Source organism: Epinephelus moara, chromosome 19, assembly GCF_006386435.1.
Source record: "Epinephelus moara isolate mb chromosome 19, YSFRI_EMoa_1.0, whole genome shotgun sequence".
Lineage (NCBI taxonomy): Eukaryota > Metazoa > Chordata > Actinopteri > Perciformes > Serranidae > Epinephelus > Epinephelus moara.
Window position 1 is genome coordinate 15345945 of NC_065524.1, and position 16588 is coordinate 15362532.

Sequence of the window (16588 nt, forward strand, 5' to 3'; positions counted from 1 at the left end):
TCGGGGGGGGGGGGGAATGTGTGCTCCAGTGTCAGGTTAATTGCAGAAATAGATTTCTTGGCAGGTACGAAAGGCCTAAATAAAACAAACGACTTTTATTATCCCCCATTAGTAAAATATTCAGCATCATCTTTCATTATTTACAAAAATATACAGCGAGGCAATCTAATTCTAGTGACTCAGCATCAATCACATGGCTATACTTAAACAAACAAACAAATCACTGCGGCGGCTAAAAGCATATGCTCGGAGAGGGCTCGTAAAAAACCAAACATTTGCTCCGTGTCAACATTTTAAAAGGTTCAGTGCGTATGGGCTGATGGCGGGATGTGTTCAGTCCTATTGATTAACATGAAGCTGCTAATCAATGAGGCCAAAACACTCCACAGGTTTTCCTGTTTATCATTCAAGCCGTGTCCGCCTCACTGTGTCAGGAAAACAATCGCCAATAGAGATCAAAGTGATTTCATTTCCCTTTTAATGGTCCAGTGTGAAGGATTTAGGGGGATATATTGGCAGAAATGGAATATAAGTATGTTTACCTTAGTGTAAATCACCTGAAAATAAGAACTGTGTTTTAGTGACCTTAGAATGAGCCATTAAAATCTACACAGGAAGTGGGTCCTTGTCTACTGAGATCGCTATGTTGCACTGCCACGTTTCTACAGGAGATCAGAACGACAAACCAGACACTGGCTCTAGATAGGAACAATTGCATTTTCGCAAAAGCCACCATAGTTAGAAGCCCCTAAGCGATGAGAGCATTGGTAAAACATGTATTTTTAACATGAAACTGCTTTCATCAGTGTTCTTACTGGTTTAAATCACTGGATCCGCTTGTCTTGGGAAGGAAGAGACCTCAGCGGATATTTTGGATCCTGCTAAAAAAACCTGAATGTCTGCAACATGCCTGCAAATGTCTGTCTGTCTTTATTTAGTGTTTTTACTGGTTTTAAATCACCTGCTCCGTTTGTTTTGGAGAAGAGACCTCTGCAGATAATTCGGCTCCTGGTAAAAACCTCCTGAACACTGAAGGAAATCTACCCAGGAGAAGTTTCAGCTGGATGCAATCTGCAACCCTCACCACTAGATGCCACTAAATCCCCCTAAATCTTACACCCTGCTCCTTTAAATTAAAGAAACACACTTCACACAACACTTCTGTAGCAGCAAGTGCAAAATCTGTTTACTGATAGTGAGTCTGTGGTGCCGACTGAGCAGCACTAATGGCTATAACGACGCTCCAGGCTCAACATGGATCCAACACAGAATCAGCAGCAACAGTGAGTTTACGGTGTGTATCAATCCCAAAACAAACAACAAGGAAGTCGTTCTCTGTCTGAAGTGTTCTTTATTACCTGTGAGGAGGGTTTCATAAAACCAGTGTTAAACTACTGAGTCTATTTCAGTCACTCAGACCGCTTGTTCAAGTTCCAAAAAGTTGTGTTGCAAACACACTAATTTAAATCTGTGCTGATATTACAAGTGTTAACGTACATACAGAATGACGCCTAACAAATACAGTAAGGCCACATCACTATTTGCACAATGACAGTTACAGTACAAACTGTGTGTGTTTGTGAGAAAGCTCGTCGTAAATCTACAAATCGTGAAGAGGATGAAAAGCTTAAGACAATAATTTACAAAATATAGCAATGTAAAGCAATCATCTCTAAAATTCCATCAAATATTCCCTTTTAAAACCAAAAGGTTTGAGTCTGCCGAGTATCAGAGTACCAATAATTATAATATTACAAAGCACTCAAGTCTTACAGCAGTGATTCTGTACCCGGTGACCATCACATACTAAGATTGCACATGGTTCTTGGTCCGTCCCTGTCAGTTATCACATTACTAAAATATCTTTTAATCCAGTCTTTTTCCACATTTTATCTGATCCACTGACGACATTTTCAATCTCAAATTTAATAACTGAGTTTATGATACAAATGCTGACAGTATGCTACAGCTACATGTGAGTTTTTAAAGTATTCTGAAGCTGCAAATGGTTCATGTTGGTACAGTATTTTGTTAATATTAAGAACCTGCGATGAAATCTCAAAGTTTTTAAGTCCCCACATTTCAAAACTCTTACGTATTTTTATCATATAATCATAGTAACTGATAAAACTCTGAAGTGACTCAGTTTGGGGTTTTAAGGACACCACAGAAACTGAGCTGACAGCCAGTGCTGAGTGCGTTTTACCCACAGCGCTGCATGGTGAGTGTGTCGTGGGCCAGATTTAGTGGCCCCAAGGACAACCACAGGGGTCTCCGCAGGCCCTCTTCCTGTCCCAGAGGATGTGTAGCTCCTCGGCTGTGTGTTGCGGAGACGACAGCATGTCCAGGTAGCACTCTTTCTCACACAGCCAGCCGGGGTCCTGGTGATAGCAAAGGGGCAGGACAGTGGCTGTGTTAACATGCACACGTTGATTTGGTTATTAGCCGTACACTGGTCGAGGTCTTACTCAGGTTTAGTTGTTAATATGCGCCTTTGATGCGCTGTGACCGAACTCCATGTTGTCAAGATTAAACCAGTTAACAAAACAATCATGGCATTTCCACAGACACCAGAACCTGCTCATACAGTTAGTGTTTGTAAGGCTGCGCTAAAAGTCTGGTGTACAATAAGGAGTGTGCACATTTTTTGCACATTAAAAATGTACAAATGTCATAACTGTAAAGCTAACTAAAGGATATAAAGCAAGATAAAATAGTGAACTAAATCTCAATGTTCAGTCCTGCTTGTGCACGTTTTAGCCAACAGTAAGATTTAATTTTTGTAGATTACATTATGTAATATATTAGTTAATTGAAAACATTGCAGTACATGGATACTCAACTTGCTTTGCCAGATTTGGCCCACAGGCCAAAAGCTGAGTATCACTGTTGTATCGTACTGTAGAGTTTTACCTACTGACGCTCTGAGGAGTGAAACGTTGCTAATCAAGACAGAACAAATGATCGACAGCATGCATGTCTTTGTCTCCTATTGTCACATTACAGTTCATCTTTCGACTGTTCTGTTACTCTTGTTACTGTCAGTCACTTGTGGAGCACACTGAACTGCAATATGTAAAAGATGCAATACAGAGTTTGATTGATAACCCACAGTAAACTGAGCCAGAGACAGCTCATCTTCATCGTTCACAATGTGAGCTTCAGCAGGTTTTTTTCAAGCTGAAATGAAACGAACCAAAACCAGGCTGCTTGAATAATTGAGTTAAGAGAATAATTTCATGGTTCTTGGTAACATGGCATCTTCATAAATTTTTTTTTTTGTTGTTGTTCTCCTTTTCAACGATTATTTGCACCTTGGACTATATCACACAACCGTTGTCTTTTATTATATTATGCTTTCTTTTCATCTTGTCTACATACACTTTCTATTTCTATTTTTTTCTATAATATTTCTTAATGCCAGACATTAAATGTTCATCACGTCTTGATAGATGTTGGTGGATTGTGTAAACAACAGGGACAATGATGGAAAGTGTACGACTTCTCCGTTCTATCTCTGACAAGTCTAATAAATTGCATTTTATAAATAAATATATGCCAAACCTAATCATGTGTGATCAAGCTGCGTCATTGGAGTCTGCAGATCTGGATGTGATTACATATTTTACCTGATATTTCTGTGGTCCGACAGCTGCCATCCATATCCCCATGCTCACATCTTCTCCCTGTAACAAGACATCCAGAACAGATTCCTCGCATTATATTCATGACTATCTGCCTCCATACACCCACAGTCTCTCTCTCTTGTCTTCTCTACCTGGTAGGCCTTCAGTTTATCTGCATTACTGGCGAGCCACTGGACCAGGTCACGAGAGACGACGTAGCCTGAGCCGCAGGCGAACGCTGGGTAGGCCGGACTAGCATACTCCAGCTCCTGCCACTTCCCAATGCGGTCCACTGCCCAGCTCTGCCTGAAACTGGGTCAGGACAGCAGATACATTATCATCACATCCTGTCTCCTTTTCACTTGACCCATCATCGTTTTGACAGAAGCATTCCTGTTTCTTTCATCTCGACTTCAGCTGCACTGAAGTTAAGTTGCAAACAGCAGTGGGCTAAAATCAGCAGCAGAATATACGCTGTCAACAGCATCACACACCAAATTGTACTTACTTCCCCCACCAGAAATTGCTGCGCTTGAGACCCTTATGGTCAATCTTCATTAATACTGAGTCCACATCGATGTAACAATCATCATCCGTCTTCAGCAGCAGATTAAAGTCAGCGTTTCCAACAGACCTGCCAGAGAGGGAATTTGCAACCTTAATTAAAGCCCACCTTCTGATTTTTGGCAATATCCCAGAGAGGATTTACTTCAAATACCACTGAGAGTGAAGGGCAGGAGGTCTTGCAAATAAATAATATACCTCCTAAAGCTTAAGACCACTCTGTATACTGTATTTTGCTACCTGATGACTCACAACTGTACCTTTTCCCTGACTGAGTGATTGCAATTGTGATTCTAACAGCGAGACATTTTGAGGCAATGACACACTTTCATTTCAGGTTGCTGATTTCCTCAGAGGGCCAAGGCAATTTGGAGACAGAGAATCGAGTCATTAGCACTTGCCATACCATTTATAGAACTGAAGCAGTTTGGAAGGCACGTTCCTGTAGGTGTCTACCACGTCTACGAACACCATGTCGCCATGCCTGAGGCTCTCCTGCTGCAAGGTGGCGTCCTCCTGCCTCAGCCCGGAGGCATGGTGCTCCATCCTGGCCGGGCGGCCCCGCAGGAGCCCCGACAGACCGTCTGCATCTGACACAGGTGGTGGTGGTGGTGGTGGGGGGGGCATAGGGAGACAGGATAAATTGGGGGGGGGGGGGGGGGTTGTGACAGAGTTTTTGTCCAAAATGAAAATTTAAAAAGTCACATTAACTTTTGTTTCAATACATTAAAGGTCTTTTGAGAGATAATAACTTAAATCACTGGCTGGCAAAACAATATAATAAAACTGTAACATTTTACAGAACGGATCATTAGCTCTGTTTTCAGAGATATTGGATGGTGAATTAAATTGTGTTTCCCCAAAATGGCTACAAATCCATTCCCAGATAAACTCAAATGCAAACACATGCAGGTGCGATCAATAATGTAACACAACAGGGCAGAGAGGGGAAAAAGAAATGTTGCCTCCATTTGGCACGTATGCAAGAGCCCTGAGGCGAAAAAAGGAGCTAATCTCATAACCTGCCAGAGTGAACAATGCTTTTTTGAATTTTTACATAGGGACTCCTTTTACAACAGTTGGCTCGATTGATTTTGATCCAACTGTTTTCATAAAAAGCTCAGAATTAATTCTGTTGCTGGACCAACCATAGATAGTAAATGTGAAGCCTCCAGCCAAACCGGGAAATCCAAGTGCACTTCTATGAGGCAATATGCCCTCTGCGATCTGCAATTCAGGGACACAGCAAAAAAGTTTTTAATTTCCTTGCTTCACTTTATAACTTGAGAGAGAATATTCCTAATGCATTTATTTCTGACTGCTCATCAGTACGTACAGAGGAGATCTTGAGGACACCTCCTCCATCATTGAGCTGCACAGAGGAGGAGTTGACTGTGGTCAATCCAGCAGAGTCCAAATTCTCCCAAACCAGTGTCCCCTCGAAACCCTGAATAAAAACACAGATGTTACATCGTACTGCTCTGTCCATGATTTAAACTGATCATAATACTGTATGCAGGGCCGCAGCTACCACTGAGAACACTGACATATCCTCTGTATTGTCTCTTTGCATTTGTTGGTTTTAGCAACCTTGAGGTAGTTTTACATTCTACTGTTTAAAACTTACAATGTATTTGGGCTGATTCTAGTACATCACAATTTTATTCAAGATTAACTTAACACCTCGAAAATGTCCTTTTTGCTGTGGTTTAACGTCTCCCGTTGCGGCAGCGATGTACAGCCGTACTGCAGGAACTTACACTTACACAATGGTTATATCCTACAAATTATTAATTATGTAACGTAAAGTTGCATAACTGATGTGAAGTTACTGAGGTTAGGTTTAGGAAATGAAACATTTCGAGGACGTACCTTGACTCAAACTTCAAGCAAAGTTCACACGGTTAAAAACACGTCTCCTGAGAGAAGTCCTATGTTTTGTGAAACATAGTTGCAGGTAAGACAAATCAAATTTGTGATGCTGGGTGTGGTCAGAGGTGAAATAAGCTTAAAAATTTCAACCAGCAAATCACTTCTTTGTAATCTGGTGTTAATTCATTCTTTATTAGCATTGTGGAAAAGGCTTTGAAATCCCATGCAGCATTTATTCTTTGTAGGGAAATATTGAATTAACTTCCTGGGACACTAAAATACTATGTGCAGTGATCTGAGTTGTTTTATATAATTTTCTCCCAAGATTAGTGATTTTATGCAGGTTTTTTAAACATGGAAAAAACCATTAAAAAAGAGCGATAAACTGCTTTCCCATTGCCTGGTGACATGAGTTTGTTTTTCTTATTTTTTTTATTTATTTTTTTTCTGGTGTGTAATATTCGATGTCATGGACGAACCTGGAGAACAGGTAAATAAAAATGGTAGAAAGAAGCATGGAGGCTGGTGAAAACGTCCGTTACTTTTTTTTCTTTTCTTCTTACTTATTCAGTCTCTCTCAAACTTGATGCAGACTAACTTTTGAATTATGTTCAAATGCTGCTTGGACGGAAACGGACAGTATTTTGTGGCAGCCCATCAATGAATCCCCTCTGCACAGGGGGCTAGAATAAGCTTGCCCACCCAGGTGTCGAATTTCCAACGGAAGCTAATCAGAGCTGGAGCCGATAAATACCTGTGACCAAGGGGTTCATGCAGATTGTAACCTTTCGTATTAAATACAAAAGCCAGATGTTAGTGGGTGTTAGTGGATTTTTTATCCCTGGAAATTGGGCCTCAGTTACAGTTTAGTTAGTTGTTTTCAGTTTGACATTTTCAGAAAGACCTGCTCCATTTAAACAGAGCTGGCAGAAAAATATGATAAAACAACATAAAAAAATAATATATATATATATATATATATATATATATATATATATATATATATATATATATATATATATATATATATATATATAAAAATCCAATATGTTGAGACTTTTTCTATGGGGAGGAGGGTGTTGGGGGACTTCGACTCATGACCTCAGGGCATTAGAAGTACTGAGTATGCTGTATGTGGAGAAACTGACCTTAGGCAAGATGAACTGCTCCACTGGTTTGTACCACACCCCACTCTCCATGGTCCCTGTGCTGATGGCACTAAAACGAGCAGTGACCACAGCCTCCTGCAAAAATCACAAATTTTTATTCATCAAGAATTCATGAAGAACACTTCTTTGATGCAAGTTCACCTTAATCTACACTGAATACTATACTACAGACTGTTATCGTAAAGACAGTGACCCAACAGAAGTTTCAGTCAGTGTCTTTCAGTGAGGCAGTAACAGCACCAGCACTGAGTCCTCCAGCTGCCCCTAGGCTATGTATCTAGTAGCCTCCACAGAAACACAGCATACGCGATACATTATGCTTAGTCAAGGTCCAGGTTCTGTTACCTCCTGGTCCAGCTGGAGAAGCTTCACCGTCACATTGTTCTGAAGCTCTGGCCGGGTCCCGCTGGGAAACACCCCCAGCCTGGTGATCACCACCGGGTGTAGGACCTTGAAATCCAGGGCGATGGCCGACACATCGGAGGGGGCGAGCACCAAGGGGTCAGACACCGTCACGATCTCTATCTCCGCATCCTGGCCTGCCACTGGCACAGAGGGATGGCAGAGATTACTGCACACGTGAAATTTATTACAATCCCAAGATGCTGACTGCCTCTTTTCAGTGATGAAGACCGAGCGATTCGAGAGAGGGAGCGCGTTCAGAGAAGAAGGCAGACTCTGGTAAAGCTACACCATCAGCACTTTGAGGAGCCGGTTCTTGGGACTGCTGTCTTCAAAGCGAGCTTCTGCTCGTGAGTGTGGTTTCTTAATTACAAAAGAGCAGTTTATTACCCAGGAGATCAATGAAAAGATCAAGGCTGTTAAAGGGAAGCAGCCTTTTTACTTTATATGCATTCTACACAAGTTCTGCTGCTCACTCCAAAACAAAGACAATTAGAGGCGAGGAATCACAGACAAAGAGAGAGCAGCACTTTATCATACCAAATGTTTCTCACACTGACTGAGTGGAATTGAGCTGCAGGATTTCACCAGCGAGCGAGGATATATTTAATATTCCTATGCTCGCTAAATATAAATTATTAGTTTGTACTCACTTATCAAAACAAATCATGGCAGCGCTTCTGTTGGCACTGGCCAGCATAAGACTGCTAGTTTATTCTGGGGAAAATGAATAAAACTTGGCAGAAATCATAAATAATGAAAAGCAATTTTACAGTTATCTACTATTTATTGGTGATTATTTTCAAAATCAGGCAACAACTAAAGGTCTATAATATTCTTTGTTATTTACAGTTGAATAGTAAATTACACAATATACAAATCAGGTCACAACAAGGGCTGCATCTCACAGTTATTCACATTATTGGCTAAAGATATACTATGCAGGATTTTCCTAAAAAAAACAATGTGTAGTCTCACACAGAGGTAATTGCTCTCAATCATCACTTATGACCCACTAGAACTGTGTGGTGGTGTATTTTTCCTGCAGAAACTCCACGCTTTGCATGTATTTGAATAGTTTCTTCTTATTTTCTGTGCTTGGGACTTTTATGGGCATGTACTGCCACATCGCTCAGGTAAGGCTCAGGCTTTATAAAAAGGCAGTGACCAGGTGCCAGACCATATGCAGTGGGTTTCCAAGAGACAAAGCACAGAAAAAAGAAAAAAAAAGCTAGGCGACACACCGAACAACATAAGGTGTATCTGGGGTTGGCTTTTACTTCACTTTCCCTGGCAACAGTGTTTAAAAAGAGTAACTGAAAATCTTACATAGTACACTATGTAAGATTTTCAGTTACTCTTTTTAAACACTGTTGCCAGGGAAAGTGAAGTAAAAGCGTTTTACCAACTGATTGACAGTTGGTCTATGAAACAGTAAGATATGTGCATCCCATGTTACCGGAGGTCATGACGACTTCTCCAAATTGCTTGTTTTGTCGGACCAACAGTCCAAAACAAAAAGATAATTAATTTAATAAAACTAAGGGTGCTTTCACACCTGCCCTGTTTGGTGCGGTTCAATCAAACTCAAGTTCATTTGCCCCCTAAATGCAGCTCATTTGGGCAGGTGTGAACTCAGCAGTCACACTCGGGTGCGCACCAAAACAACCGGACTGAGACCTCCTTGAAGAGGTGGTCTCAGTCCGGTTACAAATTAACTCTGTTGCGGTTCGTTTGTGGTGAGAACGTGTTCCAACCTTGATCTGAACCAATTGCAGTCACATTACGTATTGTTTGGGTTAAACATGAGCATGTTACATTATTAATGTGCACCTCCTCCTGTACTGCCTTAATATGCACATTCAGCACATCAAGACACAAGATGCGGCTTTCTTGCGCAAGGCATTTGATCTTGTCTGCTTGTAAATGCTGCCGTGAGAACACGAACCAACTCTAGGCAATTATGCAGCTTTGCAACAAAATTAGTCCCTGATTCGGACCAAAGCAAGTGAACTATAGGTCTGAAAGCACGCTGAGAAAATCATTTGAGAACCAGTGACTTTTCAGTATTTTTGCTTTAAAAATCCTTAAAGGTCTTGTATGTAAGATTTAGTGACATCTAGTGGTCAGGTTGCAGAACTGAAACTTCTCCTGTGTGCCGGGTGTATAGGAGAACTAAGATGATGCGAAAACGTTTGTGGCCCCATCCAGAGCCACTGCTTGGTTTGTCTATTCTGGGCGACTGTAGAAACAACATGGTGGACTTTGTGGAAGAGGACCTGCTCTGTATGTTAATATAAACAGCTCATTTTAAGGCAACAGAAAGACAAAGATTCTTAGAGTGAATATTATGTTCCATTTTTGCCAATAGATGCCTCTAAATCCTACACACTCGACCTTAAAATGATTAAAACTCAAAATTGAATGTTGATCGACTGATTGATTTGTTGAAATGTTGTGACTAAAGCTAAAACAATTAATCAAACACTGTAGTTAAAATTAAAAAAAAAAAAAAGAAGAAGAAAAGGCAGCCTTTACGTCTCAAAATATTTCATATCATTAAGTTTTTGACTTTTTCTCCCCAAAACAACCACAAACTTGTGTGGCAGCAGAATTACAAAAACAGAGTCTGAGAAGCTAATTAGCATTCACCTTATTGTGGTCCCAAAGAAAAATCCCTGTGATGAATGCAGCACAAACATATTTCAGCAACAATTAATTGTCCGCTTAACGTGTGCTTTGACCTGAATCCCGAGTCAGGTACCCAACTGTGTTTAAAAGCAGCCGTTGTCTCTTTCTCTTCCAATCACAACCAGCATCTCGCTCCAAAGCCGTCTGCCTGCCTTCCATTCTGAAGCAAATCACGTCAACACTTACAACCATTAACACAGTGGAAAGCAGAGAATGGGCTGGAGAAATAAAACATCACCATGACCCTAAAGGCCGCTGTCTGAAAAAGCCTATTCTGATGAGCAGTAATTATGTTTTCATGAAGGCAGCAAACACTGAACCGACCGGGAAAAGTAGTGAAACGGCTGAATTGGACCGACTCTGTGGAGGTGAGAGACATAACAATTACTGTGGATGTTCCATCTGACAGTGAGCCTGTTCAATTATTTCTTATATGGTGTGTCAGTACTTCGTATAGCTTTACTTTTCAAGTGTTACTACGCAGTTCTGATTACGTCTGCAGCAGCTGGGAGAGATTTCTGCTTTGGCCTTGGGTATAGAAAGGAAAAGAACGGTGCCCTTGAGCTGTGGGTGTACATGAATAAAGGTGTTTTACTTCTTTTCTGAACATGCATTCTTTCATTCTTTCAGCTCATCTCCTGTTATTCTGCCTCAGCTCCACTGTTGACGGCTGCATGTTGCAAGCAACAGATTGTGCACAGAGCATCTTTCCACATTACAGCTGCAGATACCCCCTCATTAGTGTGTGAGGCTGATTATTATTATTATCTTCTCTACCTGGCTCGGTGAAGTTCAGGAGGGTGCAGGAGTACGGGTCCTCTCGGTCCTCCTCTGGAATGGGGCAGCCATGTTCGCCCACGATAAACTTCACCCCCACTCTGAAAATAAGCACAAACACTATCGCATTCTCCGTTTTTTTTGTGCAATATTAGGCTGTAAGATTTCTAAAGATGTCCATCTATCCACCCTCCGTTGCCATGGTTACTGAGGGTTGCTTAAAGGCCATCACACCTTATCTGGGCTCACATCGCTGAATGAGAAGGAAATGGACAAAAAGGAAGAATGAACGAGAGAACAATATTGGCCGCTGGTCAGGTAAAGATAAAAGGGTTGGTAGGGCGGTCAGTTATTTGCTGACAGCTGCAGGCTTTATTTCCACTGTATGAATCAGGCCGTGGAATAAAAAAAAAAAAAGAAATACAGAAAAAAGAAGTGGTGAAGTTGGAGCTCCACCATCCTACAGACCTGTGCTGGAAGTGAGGGTGATCTTGGAGGTAGCCCAGCCAGGTCTTCCTTATCGCTTGTCGCAGTTCATAATGGTGTCTCGCTGACAGCACTCCCACCAAAACTTCATAGAAAGGTAACGACTCATCTGCAGCAATAAACAGAAAGCCTTGCTACAATATTTACATGAATAAAACAACAGGATGTCATTTCTTATCCAGCGATGAGGGATTTAGTGTGAGGATAAGGATAAAATATGACCTACAGTTAGTGACAATGATAAGGCAACAACAAGAGATAAATAAAAATCACACTGCTTGATTTATGCTCCCCATCCCTGAATCTGACAGCAGGTCCCTTTAATGTTTAGTTTGTGAGGCATCCCATAACTGACATCAGGAAAATTGTCTTCATGCATCAAAAGGTGGTTAAACTACACTCCTCTGATTAAAAAAAGCGGATTCACCCTCCAGCACAGCCCTGATCATAAGTGATAGTCCATATGAAGCAGCTCTGAGATCAGTAGTTGTGAAGATGCTCAGCTCGCTTCAGTCTGGTACCAGACGTTAGACTATCCCAGCAACGCCCAGCACTACTCAACTGTTACATTCACATTATTTCCCACTAAACACACACATATGAGCACACACACACTCTCTAGCGCGGACACAGTTTCACGAGCAAAGCGTAAACTACCTGTTCCCACACAAACTAACAACCACAACAGACACAGCGGGGCGGTAAAAGCAAAGTTAGCCAGCCGCTCGGATGTGGAAAAGTTCCGAGGCTGTGAGGAGGTGAAGCCCGGGGTTGTGGCTTAAAAAGTACCCGAGTGTGTGTTGTTGTCCAGCGGGGTGGAGGAGGGTCGTTGTGCCAACCACAAGTGCACCAGGACGGCGACAGCACAGGGCAGCAGAATGAGCGCTAGCCTCCGCATGGACGGAGCCCTTCATTCAGCCGGAGCAGCCTTCAGCTTTAGCGGCGCGGAGCCTCTTCCTGAGCCGCACGGCACTGCACGGTGTGAACCGCTCCGTGTGTGCGCTTCATTTCAGCTCCGCAGCTCTCCGCCGGGCTCTCACCACTGCCTCATGTCTGCCTCCGCTGCGCGGAGAGATGGACCAATGGGAGGCGAGGAGCCCTGCCGCGGTGCACTCTGGGAGGTGGAGTTCGATGCTATCTAGCCAATCAAAATAGTATATTTCAATATAGAAAGTACAACCAAACGTTAATATAATATAATATAATATAATTGAACTGTTTGCAATTTGTTATTATTATTATTATCATTATTAAAGTAGTAGTAGTATTTTATTGTTGTTTTGTTGAAGTTTAATTTAATTGTCATTTTAGCCTTTATTTATTCATTTATTTTATTTAGCTTTTATTTATTTTATGTCCAGATTTTTAAAAAATAGCTGTAATTAATTGATTAATTGATTGATTTTTTAAAAAAATAACAGCTGAGCTATTTTTGTGAAATCAGGGTGTAAAAAAAAACACAAAAATATATATAAAAATAAATATATAAACATTAAAACATCCAAAATTCAACCTGAGCTTGAATTTAAATCAAGCATATGATGGATTAAAAAAAATCAATCACCTTATTGTTGTTATATAGAAAAATAAAGTGACAATAAAAAAATATAAAAGATGAGCTGAGGTAATTAATAGTAGGGATGTGAATCACCAGAGGCCCCACCATATGATGTTTTCATGATATGTAAGTCACAATACAATATTATTGCGATTTTAAATGTTTTGTGATATGCTAAGTATCGCGATAACCCATATTGTGATATATTGCGATTTATTACTTTTTTCAACTGCAAATAATGAAAGAAAAATTCTGTCAACATCTGTTTTTGTTTAATAAGATAAAGTTTTCACTCCGTTAATCTCACTTTGGTCATTTTTATTGCAGCAAAATGTATCTCATGGATGGAATAATCAATTGACTTTATTATTCTAGTAGGCTACCCACATTTTAATTTGGATTTACAATATTAATAATTTATTGAATTAAAAGATTGATATTTGCCATCCATGTATTGATACAATTAAGCCACGCAAAATACCGTGATATTATGTTGTATCAATATTTTACCCCACCCCTAAATAATAATAATATTCCAGTCACACCTGACGATTATCAGCAGTAGTAGCGTATCTATCTCTTTCTATCAACTATTAAAAAATAAATATGGGTTTCAACTATGCATTTTAGATTTTCACACATCTCCAGAAAAAAATAGAGCAGCACCATGAAGTTTCCATTCCTGTTCAAGCCGCTTATAAGTAAACAGAATGGCATAGTGAGCACAATGAATAGTTTATTACATGTCCTTAGAAGTAAACTGAAGTATTAAAACATTGATTCGAGCTACAAACAGTATCTCTGAGGCTGACAGTCCCGTGTTTGTCACATAAAGAAGTGTCAGCTTTTTTGTTTTGTTTTGTCCACATTGTGAATTTCTAATGGAGTGAGAAAAATGTTCTAAGCAGAGTAGAAAATGAACATATGAATCATTTCATCCCTCTAAAACCCAGGTGACATGTTGTAGCTTTAAGATTAGAACATAACTTTATTACTCTGTGCTGCACATAAATCATTTAAATGGAATCTATTGTGCATGGAGAGGGGTGTTTGAGGAGGATTTTTTCTGACTCTGAGAGCACCAGCGTTTCTCCTGCAGAGGATGAGCAGGCCACACCACCAAGAGCGCCTGCTGCCATGCTTGTAAACATTTCATTTGTACTGATTTTAATGGAGTTCCACTGTTGCATGAATGTTATCTTAGATTTACCAGCCCTTTATAGGGAATAATAATAATGTAATGGGAAACACTGGCATGCAACTGTATGCAAATGTTTTAGGTAAAAATGAAACTGCTGTGTGTGTGTGTGTGTGTGTGTGTGTGTGTGTGTGTGTGTGTGTGTGTGTGTGTGTGTGTGTGTGTGTTGTTATCAGAAATTATTACTATTCTCATGTATTTTGTGTACACTTTGGGGGCTCACTGCTCAATTTGGAAAATTGCTCCAGCGCAGATCCTCAGTATTAGATAACCTACTGCCCCAGGGATAATTACTTTCCTGTGCATTATATAATTCTTTTTGGAGTCATATTCATAGATACACTCATTACAATGATTTAGTCCTCTCTCTGCAACACATTATTCATTCGAAAGGAAAAGGCTATTCATAGCATGTTCATGGTTTCTCAAAACACAACCTCCCATCCTGCTCCACTGCAGATATCCAACCTTCCTCTATCCTATTGTGCTGTTTATGTTTCTGATCTCTGATTTAATTTTTTATTTAACCTACCTATGCTCTATTTATAATTATTCCATTCCAGGTGTATGCAGTTTTCTTCTCTTTCTCTTGTGTTTTGCAGTATTAAAAACACTCAGCACTCACTGCACTTTTCTCTGGATCTATATAGATTTCTTTTATCTAGTCAGGTCCCATCTGAGAACCATCTGCACACCACATAATATTGAGACCTACTTCTTGAATTTCTAATTTTAGATTTTGATACATAAAAACTCATATTTTTTTCTCTATAGTACCTAAAGTTTTCTCCTTGAAAAGTTTTTTCTTATCTGAATTGAGGGTCTAAAGGAAAGAGGGCGCTGCATGTTGTGCAGACTGCAAAGCCCTCTGGGATGTGATTTGGGGTTATATAAATAAAATTACAGCTACTGAAAACTTGGTTTTCAACCCTAAGTATTTTATTTATTTTCTATACACTTAATGCATTATGGTGAAACAACCAACAATTCAGTTTTAAGTTAGGAAAATAAACATCAGTAAAGATTCTGTATGCAATATTCAGAGCATTAATATCGCAGCAAAGAACTGTTTGCTATGTAAAGACATCATGGAGTGATGGTGTCCTAAGCAGAGAATTAAGCCACGCTCCCTCTGTTTGTGTTTTAATCCAAGCTTCTCTGTTCTTTGTTTTGGTGGACAGTCTAGCAGTGTGCGCATATTCATGCATGTGAGTTCCTATGCGTGTCCCACTGGCTAGCGAACTGTCACCACACTCATACAGTGGTTAATGCGTATAACTCCATCCCACCTAGAACCCACTCTTGGCCCCCCCCCAGGTTAACAGTAACCCTGTTACCACTGTTGCCATGGTTAGCGCTGTTTACTGCGTTAGCACCATTAGCCAACTCATTCTCCTCAAGAACCATGTTCAGACTATCCCGCCCCAAACTCTGAAGCATAGATATGCTTTGAATGTTGCGTACAGATCCTTTATAGAGTGTTTCAGTGATGATGTTTATTTGTATTCAATACTGAAGTTAGCATGCCCTGATTCCCTCGACCAAAAGCCAATGCGACTTTTCAATTGGTCTTTGATTATTGCAGAAAATAAACTCTGTCACAAGCAAAAGTTTATGATACTTGCATGTTTTGTACAGCAGGATAATCTGCACAAATGAATGCTACTTTTATGATTTGTGACGTAATTGCAATCACCAGAAGTAAAATGCTAACGTTAGGCTATAAGTTAACTACAGCATGGCCACATGACTTCAACGTCATCACCACAACGAAGCTGTAAGGTCGTATTCAGCATGATGACGCTTTGTAGTCTCATTTAGCCACTTGTTAGCAACCGTCTTTTTTAAAGGCTTCAGAATTCACAAGTGAGGTATTTACTGACATATTTTATGTCGTAGAAAACATAAAAGTCTCTTAAGCTTGTTTACCACAGACCCTATTTCAGGCATCTAACCAAAAACCCATTGACTTCAAGACGAGGGAACCAGGAGTGCTAAAATGCTAACTCATTTCCAGGTTTTAGGACTCATTCCTGCAGCACTCTGTTTAATAAACACTTAAAAATTCAGCTAATCTGCTTCATTGGGACTGTGTGGGTGTGGTTTGATCAGATTTTGTCAACAGAGACCAAACAACCCACAAGTGTTAACCATATGTTGACTCAAATGTTGCTAAATACCGATGAATAAAAGTTTGTAACATCATGTTTTTCCAAACCCACTTCAAACCAGTGGAAAAAACAAC

General features: G+C 40.3%; 1 protein-coding gene across 1 annotated transcript; it reads right to left on the reverse strand.

The window, feature by feature from the left end:
- Positions 1-1277: 1277 nt before the first annotated feature.
- On the reverse strand, positions 1278-12650 carry b3galnt2 (beta-1,3-N-acetylgalactosaminyltransferase 2). Its single transcript, XM_050071973.1, has 12 exons — positions 12377-12650; positions 11570-11696; positions 11102-11202; positions 7577-7776; positions 7211-7306; positions 5527-5637; positions 5339-5417; positions 4597-4780; positions 4135-4260; positions 3779-3938; positions 3630-3686; positions 1278-2381 (listed from the first exon to the last, which is right to left on the reverse strand). Exons 1-12 carry the CDS (start codon positions 12483-12485, stop codon positions 2244-2246), a joined length of 1488 nt encoding a protein of 495 aa, XP_049927930.1. The 5' UTR covers positions 12486-12650; the 3' UTR covers positions 1278-2243.
- Between the last annotated feature and the right edge of the window lie 3938 nt (positions 12651-16588).

What these genes read in the sequence shown, in the direction of transcription:
- b3galnt2 (XM_050071973.1), bottom strand. Translation starts at nt 12,485, where the DNA reads ATGCGGAGGCTAGCGCTCATTCTGCTGCCCTGTGCTGTCGCCGTCCTG. An exon ending in CCTGAACTTCACCGAGCCAG is followed by an intron (nt 7,777 to 11,101) that starts GTAGAGAAGATA and finishes CCTCTGTGCCAG; the next exon opens with TGGCAGGCCAGGATGCGGAG. An exon ending in CTTCACATTTACTATCTATG is followed by an intron (nt 4,781 to 5,338) that starts GTTGGTCCAGCA and finishes CACCTGTGTCAG; the next exon opens with ATGCAGACGGTCTGTCGGGG.